The sequence below is a fragment of the Cebus imitator genome, unplaced genomic scaffold (assembly GCF_001604975.1).
Source record: "Cebus imitator isolate Cc_AM_T3 unplaced genomic scaffold, Cebus_imitator-1.0 Scaffold102, whole genome shotgun sequence".
Lineage (NCBI taxonomy): Eukaryota > Metazoa > Chordata > Mammalia > Primates > Cebidae > Cebus > Cebus imitator.
In genome coordinates, this window is record NW_016107417.1 from 2,229,153 (window position 1) to 2,247,411 (window position 18,259).

At 54.1% G+C, this 18,259-nt stretch overlaps 1 protein-coding gene across 1 annotated transcript in view; it reads right to left on the reverse strand.

The window, feature by feature from the left end:
- Positions 1-2,166: 2,166 nt before the first annotated feature.
- PACS1 (phosphofurin acidic cluster sorting protein 1) overlaps positions 2,167-18,259 on the reverse strand; it is a 186,529-nt gene continuing 170,436 nt past the window's right edge. The window contains exons 12-24 of the mRNA XM_017537094.2: positions 16,636-16,751; positions 16,364-16,499; positions 15,026-15,130; positions 14,272-14,378; positions 13,395-13,549; positions 13,092-13,202; positions 11,901-12,003; positions 11,368-11,410; positions 8,333-8,375; positions 7,897-8,032; positions 5,223-5,449; positions 3,854-3,973; positions 2,167-3,718 (exon numbers count right to left, since the gene is read on the reverse strand). Coding sequence (XP_017392583.1) covers positions 3,603-3,718; positions 3,854-3,973; positions 5,223-5,449; positions 7,897-8,032; positions 8,333-8,375; positions 11,368-11,410; positions 11,901-12,003; positions 13,092-13,202; positions 13,395-13,549; positions 14,272-14,378; positions 15,026-15,130; positions 16,364-16,499; positions 16,636-16,751 — 1,518 coding nt within the window. The 3' untranslated portion in view covers positions 2,167-3,602. The remainder of the gene's footprint in view (positions 3,719-3,853; positions 3,974-5,222; positions 5,450-7,896; positions 8,033-8,332; positions 8,376-11,367; positions 11,411-11,900; positions 12,004-13,091; positions 13,203-13,394; positions 13,550-14,271; positions 14,379-15,025; positions 15,131-16,363; positions 16,500-16,635; positions 16,752-18,259) is intronic.

Sequence of the window (18,259 nt, forward strand, 5' to 3'; positions counted from 1 at the left end):
AAAAAAGAAGCCTATCCAGACAAGAGATAATTGCGGCAGAGGGAGGGGAGAGGCACTGTCAGCGTAAGCCTGGAGGACTTGCTGATAGATTGGATGGCGGGTACGAGAAGAACAGGAATTGAGGAGGATTCCCCAGTTTTCAGTCTCGGAACTTAAGAATGGAGTTTGCATTTACTAGGAGGGAAATCTCCCAGGCAAGCACATTTCACGACATGGGACCAAGTGACCTTCCTTTAGGGCTGAGTATACGGAGAGGAGGCTAGAGGCTGAACTCCCGAGTGCTCCAGGTTCGAGGCTGGGAAGCTGAGGACACTGTAGAAAGGGAGGCCAAGGAGAGGCCAAAGAGGTGGGAGGGCAGAGAGCTGTCCACAGGCCAGGTGGAGAGACTCAACCAGGTGATTATTTGCATCCAATGCTACTGATAGGATTGGGCAACCCAGGCCATTGAAACCTTGGTAAGGAAACTTTTGGTGGGATTGTGAGGAAAAAACTGGAAGGGACTGGGTAGAAGTGGAGATGGGGAACACACACAGCTCTTTGGAAGATTTCTACTGTAAGGGGAGCAGAGACAAGGCATGGCAGCTGAAGGGAACCTGGAAGTCTATGGTCTTTAATACTGAGCTTATCCACTTGGGATGCATGTAAGTGGGTGGGAAAGTCCTGGCAGAGGAGAGAACCCACAGTACAGGAGAGCGAGTGACTGTAGGAGCAAAGTCCTCAAGGAGTGGAGAGGGATGGGCCCGGGGATGTGAGCAGGGTGGGGGATTTATTGCCACAGAAGGGGAGACTGAGGATATGGTGTCAGACGCAGACAAGCTGAGAGTTCACCCCTCACCCTCTCCTAGGACTGGACCAGAACCTAAGAGGGCCAGAAGCCGGGGTCCAAGTCTACCTGTCCCGCCCCATCCACTGGAGCTCCCTGGCCCCCAGCTCTGCACAGCCCCTGCCCTGCAGCCCTTGGCTGGCTGCGCTCTGGGAAGGCTTTATGGGCACTTCATCCTGCTCTGCAGCCACATTCATGACCTGGGTCTAGTTCACACTAAGTATGATTTGCTTCTCCTGGCCTTCCCTCTCACCAACACCGCTATCACCTCATTTAGAAGGCAGGCATGACTTTCATTTTCTAGGTTCAGAGAGTTTGAGCAGGGCCACATAGCTGGGTCCCAGACCCTCTCCACGTGAGCTCATCTGGGCACAGGGCTTGGGGAACCCAAGACTGAGGCCAGTGACAGCTGGCTCTGCATGGCCATCTACTCCTATGGGGGTGTACCTGCAGGGCAAGGATGCCAACTGCTGCCCCTCCTGCAAGGCTTCACCTCTGGGCACTTTTTTTTTTTTTTGAGACAGTCTCATTCTGTTGCCCAGGCTGGAGTGTGGTGGTGCAATCTTGGCTCACTGCAACCTCTGCTTCCCAGGTTCAAGTGATTCTTGTGCCTCAGCTTCTTGAGTAGCTGAGATTACAGGCGCATACCACCAGGCCCCGCTAATTTTTTGTAGTTTTTAGTAGAGACAGGGTTTCACCGCATTGCCCAGGCTGGTCTCGAACTCTTGAGCAAGGCAATCCGCCTGCCTTGGCCTCCCTAAGTGCTAGGACTACGGGTGTGAGCCACCATGCCCAGCCACCTCTGGCTACTTCTCCATGGTGGAGGCTGTGTGTGCAGGCCTGGCTTGGAAGCCTGTGGAAGAACCAGGTACCCAGGGAACAGTGGCTACCACTGCTTTCCATCTCTAAGTCAAGGGCTTGCAGGAAAGGGAACTTCATAGATGGACCTCAGCCCCAGCCCCTCCACCTGCAGAGGCAAAGACCCCTTTGCTCAGACTTCACCAACCTGCAGCAGGGGAAGAGAAGCTAAATTCTGACCTTTGATCAGAAGTGGGGAAGCCACCCTCAACACGTCACTGCCTTAGGAGGTGAGATTTGGGGATGCTGGGTTCCCGGGGGAAAAAGGGCTTTTGGTGTGGAAATGGCATCTCTTTCCTGTTTGTGACCTCTGCCTGCCTCATACCAGGTGAGACACCTTCAAGCCTGTTTCCATGATTGAGAACATGGGAATGCGCTTGTTTCTGCCCATGTTCCTGGCAGATATTCACCAGAGTTGGGCTGCCCTGTGCAGAAGGGGTTGGGCAGCTCCTGCAGCACAGTGAGGGGCACAGAAGCCCAAGGCAGTCGGTAAGAAATCAACAGTTTATTGAATGAAAAACCCAACATCAACTCAGTCCCTCCCACCCCCATCTCCTCTCTCTGGCCCAGGAGACGCTCAGGACAGTAGGGCTGAGCCATGGGAAGGGCTGGAAGAGAGCGTGGGGGAGGTACGGAAGATGAGAAAAACACTTTCAAAATGAAGTTCTGTGCAAAAACTTCTGGGAAGGGGTGAGAAGACAAGAGAAAAGCTCCAGAGGGTCTGGCGGGACGCAGAGGGCTGGGCTGGGGCCCTGTGTCCTCAGCCACTCCTGAGAACACGGACAGTCAAGGCTGAGGGGCTCAGACCCCGAGTTGGTGAAAGGGAGGTGAGTGGGAGGGAAGGAGCCTGCTGGAGGGAAACCTGGCTGGGAGGATGGGTCTGGGCCCACGCTGGGGCCTAAGGAGAGGGAAGAACAGAGTAGGGAAAGGCAAACAAACTGACATGGTAGGAGGAGGGAGATGAATAGGAGATAAATGGGACGTCTAAGAGGCCACAGACAGTATGGTGGTGGGGTTCTGCCTCCCATCTCTCCAATCCAGGCAGAGCTGTGCTGGGGGAGGGGCTGGGAGGCAGAGACAGGAGCATCATCAACAAGGGAGGAAGCCACAAAGACAGTGACCGGTGCACAGGGTGCATCACACAGTACAAATAAGAGACTGGTCGTGCAAAGAACCAAAGAAACGCTCAGGACACACACACGACATCTCAGGGGAGCTGGGAGTGGTGAGGAAGTCGTGCACAGGCGGTGAGGGGAGGCTGGGAGGCCCCTCCATCCCAGAAATACTGTGTCACCATAGCAACAGGGTTCCAGAGTTGGGGGAGCTGCCTTCTGCCCCTGTAAGCTGTGGAGCCAGGGTCCCGTGGGCTCAGGAGGGTGCTCCCTTACCCTCCCCTGGGAAGCTCTGGGGCAGGCAGAGAACCCCACAAGAGTGGAACGTGGCCCTGGGTCCTGCTGGAAGCGGCAGAGTGAGGGGATCTGGCAGCTGTGCCTTAGAGGACACCCTGGTAGCTGGAGGGGTTGCGGGAGGACTGGGCTCTCCCCCTGGGGACCAGGATTCCAGCTTTCCCATTTCCAGGAAGGGAACTGATGCCACAAGGAAAAGGTTGGAAGCTGGGTGAAGGAAGGCCTGGTGGACTCAGTCCCGGGGACTATGGGCACCGGAAGGCAAAACCAACATGCCCTGGGCCTGGAGCAGGCGGGAGAAGGGGAAAAGCAGGAACGAGGAGGGGCTGCACAGGGGTGGGCTGAAGGGGAGGGGAGGCATCCCCGTGGCAGTGTCCTTTGGGACCTGGGCGAGTGAGAGGCAGACCCTGGTGCCAGGGAAGGGATGCTGGGCCTGGGCTAGCTGGCCTCCCCCTGCCCGCAGGCGGTGAGGCTGGTGGCAGTGCCAGGAGGGAGAGTGGCTGGGAGACAGGGCCTCAGGTGGCCTTGCTGCCACTGAAGAGTCCCACTGGAAAGTGCTTGACGTGGGTGGGCCACTGGGCTGCCAGCTGGAAGAACTTGATGTCACTCCACTCGACCCCATCAATGGACACTGGGGGTGACAGGGAAAGGAGGGGTGACCAGGCTGCTCAGGTCATCTCCCCAGGGCCTCTCGGGGAGGGCCGTCACCTGCCTCCCTCTCCAGTCCCTTTCTCACCCTCCTGCCCGACCCTGCCCGCCCTCACACCTCTCAGCATGGTCTGCTGCTGCTTGGCTGAGCAGATGAGGCGGCTGATGCCTTCGATGACCTGGCTCTTAGAATCCACCTCCTTTTCTCGGGGTTTCTTGCTCAGGAAGATGGTGGGAACTGGAAAGCAAGCAGGGCTACCTCTATCCCAGCTCCTGGGGAAGCCGCCACCCCTCTCCTCCCCAGCTCCCACTGTCCCCTGCTTCCTGTGGTGAGGGGAGGTGATCTGCAACCCCCTGCCTCCTCCCTGGCACCGGGCTGTGGGTCAGGATCTTCAGGTGACTCAGTCCCAGCACTGGGCTGGTGACTTTAGCTAAGGTCCCGCTCCTCTCCCTGGGGCTCGATATCATCCCCTGTTCAGTGAAGACCTTGGTCCAGATGGTCTCTGAAGTCCTTTCCAGCTGGAATGTTCTAGGCAGCCTGTGGGGCAAGGACCTGCCTTCCTGTCAGACGCGTGCTCTGTGCAGGAGCCAATGCAGCATGAGTTTGTCCTCACGCTGCCCTGGGGATGCCGGGGAGTGCTCCCCATTCCACTCCCACTCCAGAACAGAAGCAAGGACAGGGAGGGCACTGCTGAGCGGGCAGCCACTCTTGGCAAGTCTCCATGCTGCAGGCCGTGGGTTTTGGCTGTGGGCCTGGCACAGCCCCCTTCCTAACCGCCCAGGGGAACTCTGCAGAGGGGAGGCATGCACAGAAATAGGCACAGCTGCTTTGGGAACACCCGAAGGAGGCAGGGGCGGGTCACGCCAGTGCTGCAGGTGCACAGCCAGTCGTGGGTCCCAAGTTGGCACCAATGGTGGCAGGCGCTGCCTCAGCACTGGTCCGGCTGTGGGGGTTCCTGCCTCACTCCCGAGCACAGGAGCCAGGCCAGCTCCAACTCTCCCTCCAGCTGCTTAAGCTACCCCTTCCATCTAGAATGGACTACATGCCCCTTTAATCCTTAAAATACAACCACGTCCTTTTGCTCATGAAGTGTCTTTGGAGTGGCCTCCAGGGTTGGATGTAAGTGCTCTGCTCCTGTGCCACAGGGACTCAGGGCTGTGGTATAGAGAGGCCCCTTCCTGTCTGCAGTCCGTCCTGGACAGCAGTGGCCAGAAGGGCCCCCTTCATTACACAGTGGCAGCTGCCTCAGACCCTAAGGTGCTGGAGTTCAGCAGAGAGTGACCAAGTGACTCTGCAGCCTTGGTTTCCTGCATGATAGAAGGAATAGCCTTGTCCCTCAAGGTGAGGTGGGACTGCCCCTTCTGTACCCCAGGCCACACCAGGGGGTGCTTCATCTTCATCCCAAATCTCCCCAAAACAGACTTTCTCCTAGGCCCTGAGAGAGGAGATGGGAGGCCTGGTGGCCCCTGGCTTTGAGGGCACTTACCTTTCTTGTTCTTTTCTTTGGTGACCACGGTCATGGCCATGGTGCCAGAAAGCTGGGCCTCCCCACTATGGGGCAGGCGGGACACCTGCACTGAGCGGAAGACACTCTTGAGGGTGTTCTTCGAGCTGGCGTCCCTCTTGTCGCCTTCCCTCCTCCGCTCCCCAGGGTGGCCCAACCAGTAGTCCACCTGGAGGCCAATCACGTCCCCATATGGGCTATTTGGGCTCCTGAGGAAAGGAAACAAAGAGGAGAGGTCCGCTCTGTTGTCAGCTCCCAACTACATGGGCCAGATGGGGTGGGAGCCATGGCAGCCCCTGGGAGGACGGGCTGAGAAAGGCCGCGGCTCTGTTCCCTCCAGCCACACAGAGCAGCTCATGTGGGAGAGGTGAATCAGGCTGATTTGAGAACAAAGCCGGGGAGGAATAAAGGCCCAAATCATGGAAGAGAAACCAAATAAAAGCCTCACAGGATGATGAGGGAAGCAGAGAAGGAAGCTTTATGAAGGAAGAAAGTGTGTGTGTACATAAGTTCACGTGTGTACCCACAAATACACAACGCGCGCGTGCGCGTGCGCACACACACACACGACCCAGCAGGCAAAGCCTGGGCCAAACAGCCTTGGGCTGGAGAGAGCACCTGGGCCAGGCAGAAGCCCCGCAGGCGACTCCAGTGCAGCCACAGGACAGTGGCTGGTGCCGGCCCGACCTGTGGCTTTCTCCTTTTCATGGCACTCAGCTCAGTGATAATTTTAGCTCCTGAGAAAAGGCCTGATGTGTCTTGAAAGGAGGCGTCAGACACAATAGGTACACAGGCTAGGAAAGTCATCTGATTTTTCTCTTTCTGCCTCATTTCAGAGATTCCATTAAAAAACAAGATTAACGGCCGGGCGCGGTGGCTCAAGCCTGTAATCCCAGCACTTTGGGAGGCCGAGGCGGGTGGATCACGAGGTCAAGAGATCAAGACTATCCTGGTCAACATGGTGAAACCCCGTCTCTACTAAAAATACAAAAAATTAGCTGGGCATGGTGGTGTGTGCCTGTAATCCCAGCTACTCAGGAGGCTGAGGCAGGAGAATTGCCTGAACCCAGGAGGCGGAGGTTGCGGTGAGCCGAGATCGCGCCATTGCACTCCAGCCTGGGTAACAAGAGTGAAACTCCGTCTAAAAAAAAAAAAAAAAAAAAAACACAAGATTAACTTGGAAGGGAAAGAAGGTGGAGGGAAGGGTTGGTACCAAGGCTCCCTAAATCCATGCTGGACAAAAACCCTTCTGCTGTGGGGTGAGATGAGAGAAAATGCCTCCAGGAAGCTGAGGTCCCCAGGTCAGAACTTGACCTCCTTTCGTCCACGGTCCCCTCCAGAAGAGGGGAGGCACCCTGAGAAGCAGAGGATGAATGATACCAGGGACTGGGATTCTAGCTCTGAGGCAGGCCTCGTGCCACACAACACATCACTGGCACTTTGGGGGAAGCCACTGGCCAATGCCACCCTCGCTATTGCTACAAGGAAAGGGAAGGCGTGAAGGTGGAAGGCCGCGACATGGGGGAAGGGAAGGAAGGCTGCTCCCTCCCAGAGCTGACCATGCCTGCTCTCCTCTCACCTCAGCCTCTTCTTGTCAGAAGCCCACCCTCCAGCCTCCCTCTGCCCCTGCTCCTGGACCTTTGATCTAAACTTTAGATACATGAGATCCTAAAGACATGGCCACCTCCTGTATCACTTCCAGCGGTCTGAGATTCAGCCTGAACCCAGGCTCCGGCACCCGCTCCCGCTCCCACACCAGCACATCAGCAGGGCCGCCTCACTGTGCCAGGTGCTGACACGCATGTTCCTTTTTTCTTCTTTTTTAGAGACATGGATTGCTTCCTTTAGAGAGACCCTCTGACTGTCACCAATGAAGACAATCCACATCTCTAAAAAAGAAAAAAGGAGGACACTAAAAGGGACAGCCCAATCCACGTCACTGTGTGGCCCAGGCCTAGCTTTGAACTCCTGGGCTCAAGTGATCCTCCTGCCTTGGCCTCTGGAGTGACCGGGACTACAGGCTGAGCCAGCACACCCAGTTTTCATGCTCTTATGTAACCTGCTTCACAGCTCTGCAACGTGGCCACTTCACCTCTCCTCATTAGATGAAACTGAAGTTCAATAACTTGTCCAAGCTAAGCCAGTGGACAGAAGACAGAGCCATTCAAGCCCTCAGAAGGCAGAGCCATTCAAGCCCTCATGTGTTTTATTTCCCAAGTGCCATGCTCTCTCTACCACCAGGGAGGTCCCATAAAAAGACACCTGCACAGCACTTTACAGTCTACAGGCCTCTCTGCTAACATGGTCTCATTCAACCCAATACTGTGAAATAGGCCAGAAAGTGTCCTCCTGTACCCAGGCCAGATGGTGACGTCTCTGAATTCTAACTTTAGTGTTTTGGGGTTTTTCTGGAGAGACAGGGTCTTGCTGTCAGACAGGCTACAATACAGTGGTGCGATTATGGCTCACTGCAGCCTCAAACCCCTGGGCTCAAGCGATCCTCTCGCTTCAGCCTCGAGCAGCTGAGACCACAGGTGTGTACCGCCATGCCAAGCTTCCTGTGGCTGCCTTCTAAGCCCGTGTGCCTCAATGGAATCAGCCGGGTGGGCCTGATGGAGGGCATGGCAGGATAGGCAGGTACGGGCAGAAGCCTTACCCCACAATGGCCAGGGCGCTGCTCATGGACGGGGAGGAGGGTGGGGTGGCGGTGGCATCTCGGCTCAGGCCTGAGCTGGAGGGTGGTGATGTGGAGGGCACAGTAAGGCTGACCACAGGAGAGTCGTCCACATCACCTGTCAGGGGAAAAACGACAAACACAATCGGCCAAAGGAAGCTATCCCTGACTTGGTGGTGGCAAGGAACCAGGGTTCCTCCCTCAACACGGCGGCCTGCTTTCCTCCTTCGGCCCCAGGCTCCTTCCCATCTCCTCCAACCACCACTGCAGTGGGGGAGTGTGGGTGCCCACAGGCTTCCTGCACAAGCTCTGACTTCCCTCAGGACATCCAGAGCCTTAACTTCAGGCCTGCTGGACTAGAAAGAAGACAGGGAGGTCACCACCCTCACTCCACAGAGTAAGGGAGCCCCAGGCTCACCTGCTGTGGAGGGAGAGTCTTCAACCAGACCCACCTTCACCACCTGCAAGGAGAGAAGAGACACTCATTTGATCCTCCTGTGAAAGCAGGCATGTTCCGATCCAATCAGAAACAGATGGTTGGCACAAAAGCCATCACTACACATTATTTTATTGTCAACTTTTAATATCTTTGCAAATCTGGGCCAGGCACGGTGGCTCACACCTGTAATCCCAGCACTTCGGGAGGCTGAGGCAGGTGGATCACCTGAGGTCAGGAGTTCAAGACCAGCCTGGGCAACATGGTGAGACCCTGTCTCATCAGCTGGGCATGGTGGCACGTGCCTGTAATCCCACCTACTTGGGAGGCTGAAGCAGGAGAATTACTTGAACCCGGGAGGTGAAGGTTGCAGTGAGCTGAGATCGCACCACTGCACTCCAACCCAGGTGACAGAGCGACAATCCATCTTTAAATAAATAAATAAGTAAATAAAATTTGGAGTGGCCCAGCTGTGGGAGGAAAACAAAACAAAACAAAACACAGTTGCAACAATGAGGTGGGGTACGTGAGACTTTGCAGTCTTCTCTGGGGATAAAGGGCTGAAGGCAGGAACCACTGCAGTGTCCTGATCACATTTGTCTAAGCTCCCATGGGCAGAGGGCCTAGGAAGATGGCTCCATCTTTGCCAGGTGGGAGTGCCTGCAAGGCCAAGTGGACGCGCTAAGGTGTGGAGACCAGCCCTCTCCTCTCTGGTCTTCCTGGAGTCTGGAGGAGTACTGAACAGGGGTGGGGGGATTCCTTAAGAATTTTCAATTCTCCATAGAGAATTCTAGAAAGGACAGCCTGGGCCCTCCAGTGGCTAGAAAAGAACACAGCCATGGATTAGGTGAGCATCCAGGCTGGGGTCTGAAGTGACAGGTGAAGTACCGGGCCCTATCTCCTGGGCCCAGTCCCAGGCAAAGGAGCATCTGGGCTAGAGTCCAGAGGGCTAGAGTCTGGAGGAGTGAAGTCTACCACACAGGCCTGCAGCTGGTTGCCTTGAGTCCTACCACACAGGACAGCAAGGCTGTGTTCGCTGAGGTCTGTCCCGATTCTCTATGGGCCCTTATTTTGATTCCCAAGGAGGAACAAATTGCCACCCTGAGGTTTCCTGGACACAGTCCCCTTCTCTCCTTGTTTCCCTGGCATTTGGTGAGGTTACTAGCTCTTTTGGTTTTCAATTTTTAAAAAATTTGTTCTCTCTCTCTCTCTTGGTTGCAAGGCCTGAGTGAGAAGTAACTCACAGCTCTACAAAGATGTGTCCAACAGCCAGCCATGACTACTGGTCATGGTCCTGGGGCCTATAATGTGGCTATGGGAGCAGCCCAGGGGCTAACCAGGGTCTGACTGGATTGCAGGACAGGAGGCTCTGCACGGCACGAGAAGGGGCTGCTGGATTTTCCCAGCTCAGGTATCTCGAGATCACGTAAGACATTCACATCTTGGATGTGATGTGCAGAGAGCAGGGAGAGGGGGCAGCTAGGTCTCCTCATCTGCATGAGCCCTTCCCCCTCTAGAAGCTACCAGGAAGCCTCAAGGAAATTACAGAAGATACAAACTGGCCGGGCGCATTGGCTCACGCCTGTAATCCCAGCACTTTGGTAGGCTGAGGCAAGCAGATCTCTTGAGTCCAAGAGTTTGAGACCAGCCTGGGCACCACGGCAAAACGTCATCTCAGCAAAAAAATACAAAAATTAGCCAGGTGTGGTGGTGTGTACCTGTGGTCCCAGCTATTCAGGAGGCTGACGCAGGATGATTACCTGAACCTGGGAGGTAGAGGTTGCAGTGACCTGAGATCATGCCACTGCACTCCAGCATGGGTGACAAGAGTGAGACTCCATCTCAAAAAAATAAATAAATAAAATAAAAATAAAAACAGGACCAGAAAAGGTGGCTCATGCCTGTAATCCCAGCACTTCGAGAGGCTAAGGCGGGCAGATCGCCTGAGGTCAGGAGTTCGAGACCAGTCTGACCAACATGGTGAAACCCCATCTCTACTAAAAATACAAAAATTAACCAGGCATGGTGGTGTGTGCCTGTAATCCCAGCTACTCGGGAGGCTGAGGCAGGAGAATTGCTTGAACCCGGGAAGTGGAGATTGCAGTGAGCCGAGATTGCACCACTGCACTCCAGCCTGGGCTACAGAGCAAGATTCCATCTCAAAACTAACCAACCAACCAACCAACTAACCAACCAAATGATACAAGCTGGTTTGGAAGGGAAATGCGAAGTTCTTGTAAGTAGAAATCGAAGTTTTCAGTCCTGTTTCAGTGACGTGCTCCAGCCCCTGGCAGGGCTGCACAGCTCCCTCTGGGCCCCTTCCTAGGTCAGGCAGCGCCTGTGGCCCAACTGCTGCTGAATGAACAGATGGCCAGCATCGCACCTGCCATCAGAGACATCCACAGGGTTCTTCCTTGACTTTCAAAGTTTACTAGTATAGAGATTTCTCCTCAACTAAATAGAAAAGGAAATAAGAAAGCCTTCCTCTCAGTGGTCTATCTAACCATGAAGACAGAGTATCTGTTTTCAGACTTTGCTGCAGAATACCTCCCTCCACTGCTGCCGAGGCAGCTCCTTACCCCTGAGCCACGCTCTGGACATCACTCCCCAGGCAAAGGGACCAAGGTCAGGGACTGGTGTAATAAAAAGGAGACATGTGTGATGGACCCAGGGACAGTGATTTGGAAAAGGCAGACACTAAAAGGGGCAGTCCAATCCACATCCTGGCCCAGGGTTTCTCCACCTCCACACTACTGACACTTGGGGCCGAGCCATTCTCTGCTGCAGGACCACCTGTGCACTGGAGGATAATAGGCGGCATCCCTGGCATCTACCCACCGGGTGCCCCCAGTATGACAACCAAACACATCTCCAGACACTGCCAGGTAGCCCCTGGGGGCAAAATCTCCAGTGTCTGGAGAACACTGTTCTAGATGAATCTTTTGTTTTCCTGTGTAAGGGGACCAGGAAGACCAGGAGAACGGGTGGGGTGCCGAGCAGAGGGAGTCAGTACTCACGCCAATGAAGGGAATAAACTTCTGATAGGAGTCTTCATCGGGGCTGTTGGGAGACACAGGAGAGCTTCACAGTTAGCAGGAGAGACGGGGAGGAGTGCTGCGAATGGGCCTTTCCTATCTCACTGTGGCTGCAGCAGAGTCCAGGACGCTGTGCTACCTGCGCCCATCACATCCCGGGCAGCACCGGGAGGGTCTGGGACTTGCTGTGCATGTGGAGCTCACAAAATGGGGGCAAATGACCTGATTATGCAAACTACGCTCCCTGCTTCCCATGTTGAGTTCCAGCTACGAGGATGGGCTGCTTCATACTGAAGGGCAGGAAAGGAAACTGAATAACTCAGGCTCCTATGGGTGGGAGGCCCAGGGCAAGGAAGGAATGCTGGGGAGGTGGCGGTAAAGCCACTCACAACCTTTCGGGTTCCTATGAAGGAACGTAGCATGTGGAAGAGGAAAATGTGAAAAAGCAAGGAAGGCCCAAGATTATTCTAACCAACCCCACTTATTTTTAAGAAACCTCTCAAAGTCAAACTTACAACTTATGCCGGCAGGTCAGCATGGCTTCGGCCACAGGAAGCTGGTGAGTCGTGGCTGCCCCGTTGACATACTGCATCACCCGCCCTACCACATCCAGTTGCTCTGCAGAAAAGCCAAGAGATCACTAACTGCCCACTGACTTCAGCCGGCAAACCTGCAGACCTTCTCAGAGAGGGCTTCCTTCCTGAGACCTGTCAGACTCTAGGAGTTGAGTAAGGGATGGGGCTCTATGGTCCTTCTGTTTTGAAGGATTCATAAGCCCAAGGATGGTCTTAACCATAATCCCTCCCAATCTTTGAAGTTCCTCAAAGCCCTGCTCTTTCTTGGGCACTCACACCCTTCTTCTCATGTCCACTTGCTCCTACCTGTCCTTGCACATACTCATCTGGTGGCAGAAGCCTTGCCCCACGGACCTTTGCCATTACCTCCTCCTCAGCTGTGCCAGGTCCTCACTACTTCTTAGCCTAGAAAACCTCAACCTCCTTCTGATCCCTCCTGCCTTTATTTTTTAATTTTATTTTTGAGACAGAGTTTCACTCTGCCACCCAGGCTGGAGTGCAGTGGCACGATCACACTGCAGCCTCAACCTTCCGGTCTTAAGCAGTTCTCCCACCTCAGCCTCCCGAGTAGCTGGGACTACTCGGGAGGGCGCATACCACCATGCCCAGCTAATTTTTGTATTTTTGTAGAAACGGGGTCTTGCTATGCTGTCCAGGCTGGTCTCGAACTCCTGGGCTCAAGTGAAACACCCACCTTGGCCTCTCAAAGTGCTGGGATTATAGGCATGAGCCACTGCACCCTTGATCCCTGCCACATTTATTTGATATTCAAGAAAGCACCTGGTTGGTGTGGTGTTATTCATTTATCCAGTTAGTGCTTAGTAGCTATTCTCTGCTCCTTGTATTTCATCTCTACGAGAGATGCCCTGTCCACCATGCCAGCATGGCACTGGTTCCTTCCAGAGGAACAGGAGCAGAGCAAACAGCAGAGGCTGAAAACAGGCAGATGGAAGGGCTATGCACAGTGAGCCTCTGCTTAATAAACACTTACAGAAAAATGAACAGGCAGAAGGATCTGGAAGGTGAGAGCTGCAGGGAGAAAAGCAGCATGAGCCCAGCCTCCTCCTGTAGCCAGGGCTGGCACCTGTGGACCCCAGGGGTGGGAAGAAGCTCTTTACATGGGGTCGTTACCTGACACTGGCGGCTCTGAGCGACTGAACAGATCTCTCCAGCCAGAATCCAGGAAGGAACTACTGTATTTACTGTCAACTGATCCCAAGTATTTGGCCACAGGGTGAGAACCTGGTAGATGGAAAACCAGACATGTTGGATTCGTCAGGAGATGAGATGGTGTGGGAACAGCTGTCCTTAGCCATGGCCTTGGTCTCCCTGACTGTCCCTTCCTAGGCCCCAACCCCACCGTCCTGCTCTAGACAAGGCATCTGTCTAGGGAACCCACATGCCCGACACCCTCCTGGTGCCACCCATCTTTACCGAGTGGGATGATGAGGAAACGCATGTAGCCAAGCCAGTCAGAGGTCTTGTTGGCCAGGGACTTGACAAAGAATCTGAGGATGGAGCTCAGGTAGCTCTGGCCTCCCACAGCGGCCACCTTCACTGGCCTTGGCATGGAAGAGTTGCAGTTGCAGCTGGGGAGGAAGGGAAGTGTCACAGCCATGCTCAGGGCATGTGTCAGGATCCTGCCCAGTGGAAGGCCCTGAGCTAACTTTCTGTGATCTAGACAACCCACAGGGAAAAAGCAAACCAATCCACAAAATAATACAGAGAGGATCATACAGGGAATAAGCCACAGTGCTTTCACAACCAAGAGAAAAATCCAGGGTCAGAGGGCATTGCCCATGAAGCAGACGGAATAGCTGACTCAGTAGTGTGCCTGGGATGCCTGCACGGTGCGTGCCCCCAAGGCCTGAAATCTGTGGTTCTCTTTCATAAGGGCAAGGTCAAGGGCAAGAGCCTCGGGCCCTTTAAGAAGGCCCTGGGGGTGGGGGAAGCACTGACTCTCGACTGTCTAATAGTTTGTTGCAGTTGGAAGGAGTAAAAGGTCTTTTTAAAACCCGCGTGTCCTCTCCTTCATCATGGGTTTAAGAGGATAAAGCAAGTCAAGGCCTGGCGGGAGTCCAGGCAGGGAGGCAGGGAGCACAGGAGTTGGTATTTATACTCCCAATCCTCTGGGGTCTGCAGGGGCCTTGAGCTCCACAGCCTGCTGCCACTACCCCTCAAAACATGTGCCCCTCTGCAGATTCTTGGTCTAATGAGTCTAGGAGGTTCTACCATTGCTTAGAAGTCAGCACAGGAAGATGAAGTCAGAGGGAATTCCTAAGGGCAGGAGAGGGGAGGCCAGAGCCCTTACTAGCGCTGGATCCGAGTCAGCAGGGCGGACAGCACGGCCTGGACCTCCACGATGGAGCAGGTGCAAACTACAGGCTTCCGCTGGTCCTGGAGCAGCTCGGCCACATACTGGGACAGGGAGGGAGGACAGCAGGGACACAGGTGAGAACATGTTACTCCTTCACAAGGGACAAGAGGCAAGCGAGGCCCAGACCAAGCTGTAGGGCCCCTGTCCTCTGAAGTTCAGATCAAAGCTGGGCAAAGGCAGTCAGGTCTCCAGACTACCAGTAAGGAGAGGGTGGGGCCAGACCCATGAGACATGCAGAGTGTGAGAGATGGGAAGGCTTAGGGGGTTTCACATGCTAGGTTACTCCAGGTGTCCCTGGCACCAATGTCTAACCCAGGTGGACAGTGCTGAGGGAGCAAGCAGGGATGCTCTGCCCTGCTGACCTGCCTTCATGGGGGCAGCCCTGGAGGTCACAGCACAGGTGCCTCTCAAGGGGTCTCCATTCCGCTATGCTGCCTGATGCACGTGGAACCCTGGAGGAGTTACTGTTGCTTTTTTTTTTTTTTTAAACAATATGAGGAAGCCGAGGTATAGCAAAGTTAGTGACTTAAGATCCTGCAAGTTGGACAATGACAGAAGTGGGACTAGAACTCAGAGTTCTTGGCTCAGTCCAGAGAAGGCGGGGGCTGACGGAGGGGTGAGATTCCCACTTCCCCATGCACTGCTTGCCCTCCAGGACCCCACATGGCCTCGAAGTCTCAGCACTTACCTGGCCCTGCCAGTCAGTGGTGTTCACCAGGATGACATTTTCGGGGAGGGCTGCGTCTGACACCAGGATTTGATTCAGTTGGTCATACACCACCTTTCTTGGAATCTGCAGGAACAAAAGAAAGTGTCTCTTGTTAGGAAGTCCCCAGGGAGCCTGAGGACAGGGCTGCTGGACTGGTTTGAGGGGAGTCCCTGGAGCAGGGTTGTTCAGAGAGAACAGATACCAGGACTTTGGGAGGGAGACTCAGTCTCCTGCTGGCCAGACACAATGGAGAAGAGGAGAAAGAAGCAGCAAAGCGAGTCCTCAGAGGACACATGGAGATCAGGAACAAAGCCGCAGCGGTTGTCCTGTCAGGGTAGGTGGAGAGGATGGAGGTGCTGCAAGCTTCACGGATGGGAAATGGTGTGGATGGCAGGAGGGGCAGCAGTGTAAGAACCAGGAGAGGTGGGGCAGAGGGTGGCCAGCAGATGCTCAGAGAAATGGAAACGAGGGCAGTGGGGAGAGAAATAATGAGAGTGGCATCGAGTGCTATGTGGGGACCTGCTGTCTGAGGGAACAAAAGGTATTTCAGGAACAGTGATTAACAAGAAGGACAATACCTCACCCCAGGCACTGGGCTATTCTAGTCTCAAGTTCATTTTCAGCTATGTAATAGCAAGGAGCTCAGGAGGGCACATTGACAACGCACTTGATAAGTTATCAGAGGAATGAACAGGCTGGCTGTTTAACCCTAGCAGAACTGGAACTGTGTGAGGTGTGCTGGGAAAATCCCTGCCCCAGACCTCTGACAAGACAGGCCTTCAAAACGAGAACACAATTCCCGAGACCCAGCTGCTTCGGACTTCTTTTCCAGCCCACTCTCAGGTCCTTCTGCTGGAATAGTTTAATATTGTTGGCTTCCAGGCTTGAAAGCATGATGACTGATCACAGCAGTACTCAGGTTGGGAGCTTGGGTCAGGGTGTCCTATGAGATCCAGAGGCTGCTGTCCTCTGGAACAATGGATTCACTGAATAACCTCCAGACTGACATCTGATGGAGGCAGAGACACCAGAGGTGTGGAATCACCCACTCCAGGCCATGGCAGGCCAGGACCACACAGTGTTTTTGGCTCCCATGCCTGCTCCCTAGAGGTCAGCATGGAAGCCAATTCCACAATGGCACTAAGTAAAAAATAGAGGAGACCTCTCTAATTTAGTCTTTCTTCAAGAGTTTTTGTTCAGAGCATTTCCAAGTATTCCTCTTCCCTCCAACTAACTGTCCAAGGAAGCTGACAAAACAGAGCCTGAAGTTCAGGAAATCTCAGAGGCTCCTGGTGTTTTTGGGGGACCTGGAAGTACCTGTGTGCTGTGACCCAGATCTGGGGAGCGCTCACTGTCGGAACTGTTGGTCCTCTCGCTCAGGGGCTTGGAGAGCTGCCGCTCCTTCAGGGGTGTGCTCCTCTTCTGCCGGGGTGTGTGTACCCCCTCCACTTTGCTGCCAGGGAGGTGGAAAGAGGGTGGTGATATAGCCCCTCCAACCCCAAAGCTGCCAGCCCCACTTTCCCTTGGCCCCAAAGCCCATGCTAAGCATAGCTGCAGGTGTACCCTCTGCTTTTTCCCATCTGGAGTACCTGGGGGAGGCAGAGCCCTGGAGATCTGTTTTGCTCGACTTCATGGGAGTTTTGACTTTCTCTGGCACAACCAGACTCGTGCTCACATCTCCAAACATGTCCTGGTCAGTGATTTCCTGCCATGGAGAAGAAGCAGTGAAGATCACCTCCCACTCAGTGACCACCCAGGAGCCTCCTTGGACTGACCAGGGCCCATCACCATCCTGAGGAGATTCATTCCTTCTTCTGAAAGCTCGTGGCCCTAAAGCTCCTGCCTCAGCTGATGGAAAATTGCTACTGTTCACCTGTGACTGAATATACCCTGCATGGGCACCTTAGGTTCCAATCCAGTAAATATCCGGTTACCAACGACCTGCTGGCACACGAAGAGTGGACTGATGACCTGCCGTCTTCAGGAGAGAAGAGGGGACCCCTAAATGCATCTCCCTGGTGCCCTGACCAGACCTCACCTGGTCTACAAGACCAGAGAGGGCCATAGCCCCATTTCTCACCTTGGCCAAAGCCTCCAGAATCTCCCTTGAGATTCTCCCTTCCTTCCTCATCCCTACGCCACTGCTGTCTGTCCCTGCTCTGGCCTCACTCTCACATCCACCCTCTCTATCCCATCTTCTGAGCCCAGGCCTTTGCCTTTCCTCAGATCACTTTCCAACAATCTTCACTAGCCTCAGCTCCCCTTCTTCAAATCATCCTGCCTGCTCATGTCAAGGCTGTCTTTCTAAAGCACAACAAGAATCGTATCACAACACTGTCTAAACAGTGTGAGTAGCTTTGTAATGCTTAGAATGAAGTCTGATTCCTTTTTTTTCCTTTTCTTTTTACTTTTTTTTTAGACAGGGTCTTTCTTGCTTTCTTGCCCAGGCTGGAGTGCGGTGGCACGGTCTCAGCTCACTGCAACCTTGAACTTGTGGGCTCAAGAGATTATCTTTTTTTTTTTTTTTTTTTTTCTGAGACGGAATCTCGCTCTGTTGCCCAGGCTGGAGGGCAGTGGCATGATCTTGACTCACTGTAGTCTCAAGTGATTCTCCCGCCTCAGCCTCCCGAGTAGCTGGGACTACAGGTGTGCGCCACCATGCCTGGCTAATTTTTGTATTTTTAGTAGAGATGGGGTTTCACCATGCTGGCCAGGCTTGTCTTGAACTCCTGACCTCATGATCTGCCTGCCTTGGCCTCCCAAAGTGCTGGAATTATAAGTGTGAGCCACCACGACCAGTCTCAAGCAATTATCTTACTTCATCCTTCCAAGTACAGGTGCATGCCACCATGCCTGGCTAATTTTTTGTAATTATTATTATTTTTTTTTTGGTAGAGATGGGAGTTTTTCCATGTTACCTAAGCCAGTCTTGAATCCCCAGGCTCAAACAATCTGCCTGCCTCAGCCTCCCAAAGTACTGAGATTACAGGGATGATAAGCCACCATGCCTGGCCAATTCTGACTCTTTAGTGGGCCTCTGAGGCCTGCCATAACCCAGCCTGGGCCACCTTTCTAAGTAAATCTCCCAAGCATCCTCCCCTGGGGCCCACTATCTCCCTAACGCTCCAGCCCTCAGGAAGGATTCTGGTCTCTATGCAGGCAGCACACCTGCCTACTTCTCTGCCTCTGAATGGTCTTTATGTTTTCAAAATG